This window comes from Rhinopithecus bieti, unplaced genomic scaffold (assembly GCF_001698545.2).
Source record: "Rhinopithecus bieti isolate Rb0 unplaced genomic scaffold, ASM169854v2 scaffold_22436, whole genome shotgun sequence".
In the NCBI taxonomy this organism is placed as follows: domain Eukaryota; kingdom Metazoa; phylum Chordata; class Mammalia; order Primates; family Cercopithecidae; genus Rhinopithecus; species Rhinopithecus bieti.
In genome coordinates this window covers 12,867-25,281 of record NW_016810644.1, presented here as the reverse complement: position 1 = coordinate 25,281, position 12,415 = coordinate 12,867, and the positions used below count along the sequence as shown (strand labels likewise).

General features: G+C 46.6%; 1 protein-coding gene across 1 annotated transcript in view; it reads left to right on the top strand.

Moving 5' to 3' along the window:
• NLRP8 (NLR family pyrin domain containing 8) overlaps nucleotides 1–12,415 on the top strand; it is a 31,457-nt gene that overhangs the window by 6,852 nt on the left and 12,190 nt on the right. The window contains exons 3-4 of the mRNA XM_017892531.1: nucleotides 1,181–2,777; nucleotides 8,567–8,737. Of these exons, the coding sequence (XP_017748020.1) occupies nucleotides 1,181–2,777; nucleotides 8,567–8,737 (1,768 nt within the window). The remainder of the gene's footprint in view (nucleotides 1–1,180; nucleotides 2,778–8,566; nucleotides 8,738–12,415) is intronic.

The window sequence follows — 12,415 nt, the reverse complement described above, 5'->3', positions numbered from 1 at the left end:
AAAAACACACACACACACAGAAACTAGCCAGGCGTGGTGGTGGGCACCTGTAATCCCAGCTACTCGGGAGGCTGAGTCAGGAGAATTGTTTAATCTGGGAGGCGGAGGGTTGCAGTGAGCTGAGATCGTGCCACTGTACTCCTGGATGATAGAATGAGACTCCATCTCAAAAAAACAAAACAAAACAAAACACACACACACACACACACACACACACACAATCCTTCCTTCCTTTCCTTCCTTCCCTTCCTTCCTTCCCTTCCTTCCTTCCTCCCTCCCTTCTTTCTTTCTTTCTTTAGACAGAGTCTCGCTCTGTCGCCCAGGCTGGAGTACAGTGGCGTGATCTCAGCTCACTGCAACCTTCTAACTCCCAGGTTCAAGTGATTATGATCTGCCTGCCTTGGCCTCCCAAAGTGCTGGGATTACAGGCAGGAGCCACCGTGCCCGGCCTGTTTTTTTTTTTTTTTTTTTTTTTTTTTTTTTTTTTTTTTTTTTTTTTTTAGACACAGTCTCACTCTGTCACCTGTGCTGGAGTGCAGTGGCGCAATCTTGGTTCACTGCAACCTCTGCCTCCTGGATTCAAGCAATTCTCCTGCCTCCACCTCCTGAGTAGCTGGGATTACAGGTGTGCACCACCACACCTGACTAATTTTTGTATTTTTAGTAGAAACATGGTTTCACCATGTTGGCCAGGTTGGTCTTGAACTCCTGACCCCAAGTGATCCACCCTCTTCAGCCTCCCAAAGTGCTGGGATTACAGGTATGAGCCGCCGCACCCAGCCCTCCCAAGTATTTCTGATTTGAATGCAGATAACACAGCTAACACTACAGCAGCTATCTTACATCTGTGAGGCAAGAAATACAAAGAAAGGGCTGAGAGAATCGTGATGCTGCTGGACCTGAAACTATGGCGCCACTGAAAGTAATTTCAACAGCTTTACACCCGTCATACTTCTCGTGTAGAAAGCAGTCCTTGTTTTGTTTAAGCCACTTCAAGTTGAGTTTTCTGTTCATTGCTGCTTCCTAATTGATGCAACAGTATCAGGAAAGGTTATTTCATTTATGCCAGGGCATCACAGGGCTTCAAGTAGATATAGAGACTGGTTTTCTTACTGCTCTATCAGTTCTCATGATTAACTCTAATGCCATACCTTTTATTTCTCCCATCTCACAAATCTAGGTAAAATACGGCAGTACAAATTGAATGTGATAGACAAGTGTTTCCCCACATGGGACTTTATGACTTGGCCTGGAAACCAGAGGGACTTCTTTTACCAAGATGTACACAGGCACACGGAGTACTTACCATGTCTGCTTCTACCCAAAAGACCCCACGGTAGACAGCCCAAGACTGTGGTCATACAGGGAGTTCCTGGGATTGGAAAAACAACCCTGGCTAAGAGGGTGATGTTGGAGTGGGCCAGTAACAGGTTCTACACCCACAAGCTCTGGTGTGCTTTCTACTTCCATTGCCAAGAGATGAACCAGACAACGGAGCATAGCTTCTCCGAGCTGATAGAGCACAAGTGGCCTGGATCTCAGGACCTTGTGGCAAAGATTATGTCCAAACCAGACCAACTTCTGCTGCTGTTGGATGGTTTTGAAGAGCTCACATCTACCCTCATCAACAGACCGGAGGACCTGAGTGAAGACTGGAGGCAGAAATTGCCTGGGTCTGTCCTACTGAGCAGTTTGCTGAGCAAAAGGATGCTTCCGGAGGCCACGCTACTGATCATGATAAGATGTACCTCTTGGCCGACATGCAAGCCCTTGCTGAAATGTCCCTCTCTCGTCACCCTTCCAGGGTTTAACACGATGGAAAAAATCAAGTATTTCCAGATGTATTTTGGACACAGAGAGAGAGATCGAGTCTTGAGTTTCGCCATAGAAAACACCATTCTCTTTTCCATGTGCCAGGTCCCTGTGGTTTGCTGGATGGTCTGCTCTGGTCTGAAACAGCAAATGGAGAGAGGAAACAATCTGACACAGGCATGTCCAAATGCCACCTCTGTGTTCGTCCGGTATATTTCTAGCTTGTTTCCCACCAGAGCTGAGAACTTTTCCAGAAAGATCCACCAAGCGCAACTGGAGGGTCTGTGTCACTTGGCCGCAGACAGCATGTGGCACAGGAAATGGGTGTTTGGTAAAGAAGACCTTGAGGAAGCCAAGTTGGATCAGACGGGAGTCGCCGCCTTCCTCGGCATGAGTGTTCTTCGAAGAATTGCGGGTGAGGAAGACCGCTACGCCTTTACCCTCCTGATTTTTCAGGAATTTTTTGCGGCCTTGTTTTATGTTCTCTGTTTCCCACAAAGACTCAAAAACTTTCATGTGTTGAGCCACGTGAATATCCAGCACCTGATAGCGAGTCCCAGAGGAAGCAAGAGCTATCTCTCTCACATGGGACTTTTCTTATTCGGCTTTCTAAACGGGACCTGCGCTTCGGCCGTGGAACAGTCATTTGGATGCAAGGTGTCTTTCAATAATAAGAGGAAACTGTTGAAAGTCATATCTCGGTTGCAGAAATGTGAGCCACCTTCTCCGTGCTATGGGGTCCCACAGTTATTCTACTGTCTGCATGAAATCCAGGAGGAAGCCTTTGTAAGCCAAGCCCTAAATGGTTACCGTAAAGTTGTCTTGAAAATTGGCAACAATAAAGACGTTCAGGTGTCTGCTTTTTGCCTGAAGCGCTGTGAACATTTGCAGGAGGTGGAACTGACTGTCACCCTGAACTTCAAGAACATGTGGAAGCTCAGCTCCAGCTCCCATCCTGGCTCTGAGTAAGTGCTTCTGTCCTTGGGGAGCCCATCCTACCCGGGGCCCTTGACTACAATCTCCTGGGTGTTTAGGGGTCAATCTGCAAACCTTTCTGATCGCTTCCCTGGCCTAGTTTGCACAGTACTTCTGTTGTTTTGTTTTTTGAGGCAGAGTCTCACTCTGTTGCCCAGGCTGGAGTGCAGTGGTGCGATCTCGGCTCACTGCAACCTCCCCTCCTAGGTTCAAGTGATTCTCCTGCCTCAGCCTCCTGAGTAGCTGGGATTACAGATGCCTGCCACTGCACCTGGCTAATTTTGGCATTTTTAGTAGAGACGGGGTTTCACCATGTTGGCCAGGCTGGTCTTGAACTCCTGACCTCAGGTGATCCTCCCCCTTCAGCCTCCCAAATTGCTGGGATTACAGGCGTGAGCCACCGCGCCCGGCCAGTTACTTCTGTTTTAAGATAAACATATATCTAGGGTGGTACACGTTTGTTTTACAAACTGTCCCAGTTTGTTTAGGATTAAGGAGATTTCTGGGACCCAGAGCTTTGGTTTTACTGCCAGGACTGAAGGTGTTCCTGGGATATAGGACTTTCCGTGCTAAACCTGGGAGAATCCTGGGCAAAAAGATACGTTGTGCACCCTCCTTCCCTCTGTGCTGCGTGCCCATAAAGATGGGACTTTGCTTTATCTATCACTCCTACTTCTTTTTTTGAGACAGTGTCTCTCTGTTGCCCAGGAGTGCAGTGCTACGATCGTGGCTTACTGCAGTCTCAACCTCCTGGGCTCACACGATTTTCCCACCTCAGCCTCCCGGGTATCTGGAATTGCACACATGTACTACCATGCTTGGCTAATTATTTTATTTTTTGGAGAGATGAGGTTTCTCCATGTCACCCAGGCTAATCTCCAACTCCTGGCCTCAAGCAATCTTCCCACCTTGGCCTCCTAAAGCACTGGAATTACAGGCACGAGTCACTGCACCCAGCCTCACTCCTACTTTTGTGTATCAGGAACTTTTTGTTTCAAGGAAAGTGCTGCCCAGTGGAACTTAAGGTGATGATGGAGACATCCTGAATCTGTCTTACCCAATACGGGACCCACTAGCCACATGCGACCTCTGAGCTCTTGGAATGTGGCTGGTGTGACCGAGTGAATGAACATCTACATTTTATGTAACTTTAGTGAATGTAAGTGTAGATAGCGACATGCAGCTAGTAGCTACCATATCAGACAGTACACCCGGTCTTTCGTTCCGTGTAAAAATATCTTGTCCATCTTGAATTAAAAGAAACAGGCTGGGTGCCGTGGCTCGTGCCTGTAATCCCAGCGCTTTGGGAGGCCAAGGCAGGTGGATCACTTGAGGCCAGGAGTTCGAGACCAGGCTGGCCAACATGGTGAAACCCCATTTCTACTAAAACACAGAAAATTAGCCAGGCGTGGTGGCAGGCACTTACAGTCCCAGCTACTCAGGAGGCTGAGGCAGGAGAATGTAAACCTGGGAGCGAGCTTGCAGTGAGCTGAGGATGGCCGACCACTGCACTCCAGCCTGGGGCGACAGAGCAAGACTCCGGCTCTCAAAAAAAAAAAAAAAGAGAAAAAATAAATATAGTTATATTACTGATTAATTATAGGTCATATATATAAATTAGCCAGGCATGGATGGTGGGCACCTGTAATCCCAGCTACTCGGGAGGCTGAGGCAGGAGAATCACTCGAACTCAGGAGGCAGAGGCTGCCGTGAACCGAGATCACGCCACTATCTTAGAAAAAAAAAAAGTATGTATCTCAGAAGGTTGTTAAACATGTTAAAATCTAAAACACACTGAATAAGTCCAGTCCTTCATTTAGTGCTAAGTAGATACAAACTGTTACTACTCAAGTAATTCCTCATCCCCTCCACTCGACCAAAACTCTTCTGGCAGATCTCTATTTTGGCAAATATAATGGATTTCTTTTTCTTAAGAAGTGGAAAAAAGCGCTCACTACTCATTTCTTCGTATCGGTTGATATTTATTTGGCATTTGCCATATGGCAGACACAATGTCAAACACTTACTTGATGTGAATTATTTCTGTCTCCAACTCCATGATGCACTGAAGGTGTACGAAGCACCTTGTCCTGGGTCACATGTTTGGTCGAAGCTAAGACAAACTAAAATTTGACCCCAATGGCTATGATGAGAAGAGAGAGGCAATTTAGACTGACTCCTGGTGAGAGGGGGCACATTGTCCTGCTGCATAAGGGAAATGCCTTCTTGTTCCTTAACTGCTCTGCAAAAAGGAACCACAATCTCTTCCAGATTCCTGTCTTTCCATGAAAGACTGCCTAAGTCTTCAGCATACGGATATGTAGCGCTAATGTTCATCCTAGACATAGACTGGTCTAGTGTGTGGATAAAAGTTGGTCTCTCCTTATGTGATGAGATATTTAAATTTTAAGTAATTTAAGTTCTGTTCCGTTCTTCACCACGACGGGCAGTGTGCAGGTCTCCTCAGCCATGGCTGAGTTCCTCCGGGGCAGAGGTAAGCAAGCTACAACCAGGAGGCCAAACCCAGCTTTTTCTGCTTGTTTAGGTAAATGCAGTTTGATTGGAGCCTGGCCATGCTTGTGACATATTGTCTGTGACTGCTACCCCACTGCCGTGGCAGGACCGAGTCATTGCCGGGAAATTCACTGCCAGAAAAGCTGAATATATTTGCTACCTGGTCAATTACAGAAAAAGTTTCCCAACCCCTGCTCTAGCATATATTTTTATTTATGGTATTATTTTTTGTAGAGATGAGGGGCTCACTTTGTTACCCAGCCTGGTCTTGAACGCCTGGGCTCATGCAATCCTCTCGCCTCTGCCTGCCAAAGTGCTGGGATTACAGGCATGAGCCACCATGCCCAGCCAGGGATTATTTTTTGTTTTTCCTTTGTTTTTTGTTTTGGTTTTTTTTTTTTTGAGATGGAGTCTTGCTCTGTCGCCCAGGCTGGAGTGCAGTGGCGCGATCTCGGTTCACTGCAAGCTCCGCCTCCTGGGTCCACGCCATTCTCCTGCCTTAGCCTCCCGAGTAGCTGGGACTACAGGTGCTCACCACCACGCCCCGCTAATTTTTTGTATTTTTAGTAGAAACAGGGTTTCACCATGTTAGCCAGGATGGTCTCGATCTCCTGATCTCATGATCTGCCTGCCTTGGCCTCCCAAAGTGCTGGGATTACAGGCGTGAGCCACTGTGCCCCGTCACCAGGGTATATATATTTTTTAAAGGAATTGCTGCATCACAAGATATGTACACATCACATCTATAACTTTATCAGCATGGATATCACTAAGCTACTTTCCAGGGAAACTTCGTATTTCTTGGGTATGTCCCTGACCCAAACTGGGGGTCGGGCTGCTTATTCTCACAGCCCAATAACGAGACACAGATGAACTGCAAAAGAAGAGAGTTTATTTCTGTAACTGGTTACAGGGCGAAGGCCAAGAAATATCACCAGACCAACTAAAAATTATAAAGCTTTCCAGAGCTTATATGCCTTCTAGCTATATGTTTACATGTAAGTGTGTATTCCTCTAAAGACATAAGTGATTAACTTCTTTTAATCTATAACTAAGGTCTGAGTCCTGTAGACCTCCCTCTGGAACCTCAGTAAATATACTTAACTAGATAAGTCCAGGTGCTGGGGTGATTATCCTTATCTTGTCTCCCACTAAATCATGGAGGCTTGGGGAGTTCCTTCAGACCCCAATAAAATTTGTTTGTGAAGGTCTGGGGAGATCCTTCAGACCCCCAACAAAAACTTGTTTAATTCTGAATGGGTCCCGTTGAGAGTTTCTTCATTATCTTGTCATACCTCAAGGCCCAGGAAAAGCCTGGGCAAAACTCTTGGTGGGCTTTTGTTACATTTCAGCCTTCCTATGAGGGCTCTGGCTCTGTCAGCTTTTAAGATTTAACTTATCCACCCAGTCAGTGCCAAAACAGTTGTGACGGAGGCCTACCTGTTCAGCTGCTCGTGAGACCAGGCGTGCCACAGGTAGAATGAATTCTATTCACTCCAATATTGAATGGCTACACCAAACCATGTTTTTCTTATGTCTACTCCCAACTTACGTGGGCAATTCCAACGCACGCCACAAAATCACATTCAAGGAGCCCTCCAGTCCCCGAGGACCTGTTATTAGGGAGGTTCCGGAATAAACACCAGAGCTTGATGTTCAACTTGGTGATAACTGTCAGTCACCCAACTAAGACCTCAAGAATCTAGTCACAGTGAATCACAATGTCTTTCTATGACGCTGCATAGTCTTAAGCCCTGACATCCACAGAAATCTTAAGACATGACACATTTCTTTCACATTGATTAGTCCACTGATCATTTTTGTGTGGGTTCCTGGAGGGAGTTGATATCATTCCTACTTATTTGCATTTCTATGTATTTGGTGGATGCAAAAATGGATGAATCCATTTCATGGGATTTAAATTTTATGCAAAACTACGTGCTACTGTAAATATTCTAAAAATTACTTTTTTCATCTTTGTGTCTTGGCAATGTCTATGCACACCTTTTCAATGAAGTATTCTTTGAAAAATAGGTGTGCTAGAGATGATTAAACTATTTCCCCCTTGATAGACTTTTGGGTTGCTTTCAACTATTTCTTTCTTTCTTTTTTTTTTTTTTGATATGGAATCTTTCTCTGTTGCCCAGGCTGGAGTGCAATGGCACGATCTTGGCTCACGGCAACCTCCGCCTCCCAGGTTCAAGCAATTCTCTTTGCCTCAGCCTCCCAAGTAGCTGGGATTACAGGTGTCCATCACCACACCCGGCTAATCTTTTTTGTATTTTTAGTAGAGACAGGGTTTCACTATATTGGCCAGGCTGGGCTCGAACTCCTGGCCTTATGATCTGCCTGCCTTGGCCTCCCATAGTGCTGGGATTACAATGTGAGCCACCGTGCCTGGCCACTTTCAACTATTTCTTTAATGCAACCAACAGCAGTCTTCACATGTGTATCTTGGTCAGCCTCCCTGAAAGGACTGTATGGGGAAGAATGAAAGAGAAAGTCAGCAGGTCCTTCTACAGCCAAACTACATGCCACTCTAGCTCTGGATTTTTCTTTCTTATACTCACTGTGTCAAAAGATTAATTTTCCTTTATTCTGATCCTATATGTTTTTTTTAAAGAATAAGAATTGTATATACACAGGGTAAGAATGGAGGTACAGAATATAATTCAATCTCTGCCCCCTACATAAATCCCATGTAATTAAAAAGGCAATTCCTGTCTAGGCACGGTGATTCAGCCAGTAACCCTAGTACTTTGAGAGACCAAGCTAGGAGGATCGCTTGAGCCCAGGAATTCAAGACCAGCCTGGGTAACATGGAGAATCCCTGCTTCAACAAAAAATACAAAAATGAGTTAGGTGTCGTGGCGTGTGCCTGTAACCCCAGCTCCTCAGGAAGCTGGAGTGGACCGCCTGAGCCCGGGAGTTAGAGGCTGCAGTGAGCTGTGTTCAGACCACTACACTCCAGCCTGCGCGACAGAGTGACACCCTGTCTCAAAAAAATAAATACAAAATGAAAGCAACTTCCTTTTTTCCAAGTCATGGCAACAGACAGGGCTCTTATTTGAGGCCATGAGTCTTCCAGGAATGAAATGAGAAATCTCATGATGGTTTTTCTGAGTGCTTTATTTAAATGAGGACATCTTAGAGTCACCAGAGGCCTATGGCCCTAACCTGAATAGGGAACACCAGCCCTGGGCTTCCAAGTAGGTTTTCTGCAGTTTAACGAAAAGGTGTTTTCTCTCTTCTCCCTTCCATGCAGAGCACCAGAGAGCAAAGCGCTCCATGGCTGGTGGCAAGACTTATGCTCTGTGTTTGCAACGAATGATAAGCTGGAAGTCCTGACTGTGACCAACAGTGTTTTGGAGGCTCCTTTTTGGAAGGCTCTTGCTGCTGCACTGAAGCACCCTCAGTGTAAACTGCAAAAGTTACTGTGAGTATAACACAAATCCCACTGGAAGGAATTCTATGGAGATGGTCTGTTTCCCATCTACTTTCTTCATTCCCTTTCCACTCACACTAGACTTCCCGAAGGCACCCATGTCCAGCCTTGGACAGAGGCATGGGAGGAGTGAGTCATGGGGTGCGTGGTGAGGGAAACCACAAACTGGAGCCAGGCTGCCGGCTCGACCTGTCTCTAGTCACTCTTAGATTGGTGCAAATGCCATTGCAGTTTTTGCCATTAGTGACATTTGCACCAACCTAATAGCTCTGTGTCCTTAAGTGAATGGCGTATACAGCGGGTCGTGGAATTCCTGACATCTCCCTGATGTGTGTCAACGTGTCCGTCCATAAAATGATCAGCCCGGTGCTGTGGTTCATGCCTATTCACTTCAGCTCAGGTGTTCGAGACCAGTCCCGGCTACTTGGGAGGCTGAGGTGGGAGGATCACCTGAGCCCAGGAGGCAGAGGTTGCAGTGATGGTGAGTCATGAACTGGCCACTGCAGTCCAGCCTGGGTGACAGAGTGAGGCCCTGTCTCAAAACAAACAAGAAATAAATAAAATTAAATGATCATGACGGAGAGATTAAATGCAGTCCTTCTTGCGAAGCCCGTAGGACTGTCCCTGAAGCGGAACCAGCAGTGCGTGACCCAGGGTGTGGTGGTTACTCTGTGAAGGTACACTGCCTTATGGAAGCCACGTGTGACCTGAGCACTGAGTATGGTTCACTGCTGCATTCCTTTAAAGTATTAATATATACTATTATTCCCCCTTCTTTTAAAAAATGGAGTCTCGCTCTGTTGTCCAGGCTAGAGTGTAGTGGGGGGATCTCAGCTCACTGCAACCTCCCCATCCCAGGTTCAAGTGATTCTCCTGCCTCAGCCTCCCGAGTAGCTGGGACTACAGGCATGCACCACCACGCCTGGCTAGTTTTTGTATTTTTAGTAGAGACGGGGTTTCACCATGTTGGTCAGACTGGTCTGGAACTCCTGACCTCAAGTGATCTGCCCTCCTCAGCCTCCCAAGGTGCTGGGATTACAGATGTGAGCTGCCACGCCCAGCCCCATTTTTTTTTTTTTTTTTTTAGCAAAGTGAGAACTGGAGAGGTTAAGTGATTTGTCTAAGATCCTGCAGCTGACAAGCCTTAGGTAAAGCACTCCACCACAGACAGCCCAAAGCTCATCTTCACCAACACTGTGCTTCTCTAACTCACCACCATTAGCAGGTGCCTGCGTAGGGTAAGCCTCACCAAAGAGGGCATGTTTGAACCCCCAAGTGGGATCTTGCTGTCTTGCCCAGGCTGGAGGACAGTGGCATGATTGTGGCTCACTGCAACCTTGACCTGGGCTCAAGCAATCTTCCCACCTCAGCCTCTCGTGTAGTTGGGGCCACAGACATATCCCACCATTGCCCAGCTAATTTTTTTTTTAATTTTTTGTAGAGACAAGATCTCCCTATGTTGCCCAAGCTGGTTTCAAACTTCTGATCTTTTTTTTTTTTTGAGACGGAGTCTCGCTCTGTCACCTGGGCTGGAGTGCAGTGGCTGGATCTCAGCTCCCTGCAAGCTCCGCCTCCCGGGTTTACGCCATTCTCCTGCCTCAGCCTCCCGAGTAGCTGGGACTACAGGCGCCCGCCACCTCGCCCAGCTAGTTTTTTGTATTTTTTAGTAGAGACGGAGTTTCACCATGTTAGCCAGGATGGTCTTCATCTCCTGACCTCGTGATCCGCCCGTCTCGGCCTCCCAAAGTGCTGGGATTACAGGCTTGAGCCACCGCACCCGGCTCAAACTTTTGATCTTAAGTGATCCACCCGTCTCAGCCTCCCAAAGTGCTGGGATTATAAGTGTGAGCCACCGCACCCAGCCACTATTTTTAACAATGTAAGAGTGAATGTGTATGCATTGCCCACCATCTGCTAGGCTATCTTAGGTTCTTTGCACATGAATGCTCTTAAAACTCACCCCAAGCAGTAGGTGTCCCCTACTTCACAGATGAAGAAACTGAGGCATGAGGTTACATCATTACTAAGCAGTCAAATTCGGCTCCAGAATCAGTTCTCTTAGCCACTACTCCATATGCTGTCTCTCTAGAGTTTTTAAGATCCAAAAACCCAATAATTCACCATGTGAACCACTGGCCCCTTCCTTGAAATAAGCCACCAGGCATCCACGTGGCTCCTGGCCGTTATCAGATATATGTTCTCTCCTGTTACTATAATGATTATTCGCTCCTGCTTACTGGGTGCCTACTGTGTGATAAACACTGGGCTGAGAATTTCACGGCATGAATTCTCACAGCCATCCTAGGGAGAACACGTCGTGTGCTCTCCCTCCTAGACCTGAAGCTGAACTTTAGGGAGGTTACGTGACTTGTGAAAGGTGGCGCGGCTAGGGCTGTTGAACTGAGCTGAGAACTCAGTTCTGCACTCCATGTTGCACAGAAGGGCCCCTCCTCATGGACTGATTGAATGCAGAAGAACTGGTTAGTTGGCCAGGCGCGGTGGCTCACGCCTGTCATCCCAGCACTTTGGGAGGCCGAGGCAGACAGATTGCCTGAGCTCAGGAGTTTGCGACCAGCCTGGGCAACCCGGTGAAACCCTGTCTCTACTAAAAATATAAAAAAAAAATTAGCTGGGTGTGGTGGCATGCGTCTGTAATCCCAGTTATGTGGGAGGCTGCGGCAGGAGAATTGCTTGAACCTGGGAGGCAGAGGTTGCAGTGAGCCAAGATTGTGCCACTGCACTCCAGCCTGGGTCACAGAGCACGACTGTCTCAAAAAAAAAAAAAAAAAGAAAAGAAAAGGAAAAAAAAGAACTAGTTAGCCACCTCCATTGTGATGATGGCGTCACGAATATCTGCATAGTCCAAACTCATCAAATTGTATATATTAAATATATGCAGGGTTTTGTATATCAATTATACCTCAAGCAAACTGTTTTTAAACAACTAATTAGAAAGAGATTCAGCATCGAACATAAGCATTAGAGGTGCAGAGCAAATCTGTGTCCCTAGTTTTAGAAAAGGAGCATGATGGCAAGCAGTGGTAGCTCATGACTGTAATCCCAACATTTTGGGAGGCTGAGGCAGTAGGATCACTTGAGGCCACCAGTGGAAGAGCAGCCTGGACAACATAGTGAGACCCCATATCTACAAAACTTTTTCAAAAAAGAAAGTAGATCAGAAAGTTGAGCTTTGTAGGCCGGGTGTGGTAGCTCATGCCTGTAATCCCAGCACTTTGGGAAGCCAAAGCAGATGGATGACTTGAGGTCAGGAGTTCAAGACCAGCCTGGCCAACGTAATAAAACCCTGTCTCTGCTAAAAATACAAAAATTAGCCAGCTGTGGTAGTGGGTGCCTATAGTCCCAGCTACTTGGGAGGCTGAGGCAGGAGAATCACTTGAATCCGGGAGGCAGAGGTTGCAGTGAGCTGAGATCACGCCACTGCACTCCAGCCTGGGCAACAGAGTGAGACTCTGTCTCACAAGGGGAAAAAAAATAGCTGAGCTTTGTTATTAAAATAAAGAAATATAAATAAAATTTTAAAACAAAAAGCATGATTTTAGGAGAGTGTGGGGAAAAACAGTCCTCTGAATCCTTCAGGAATAGGGTGACATTCCCTTTGCTTTAGGAAAGCCTTCACAGACCTTAGACTAAATGAATTCTGATACTATG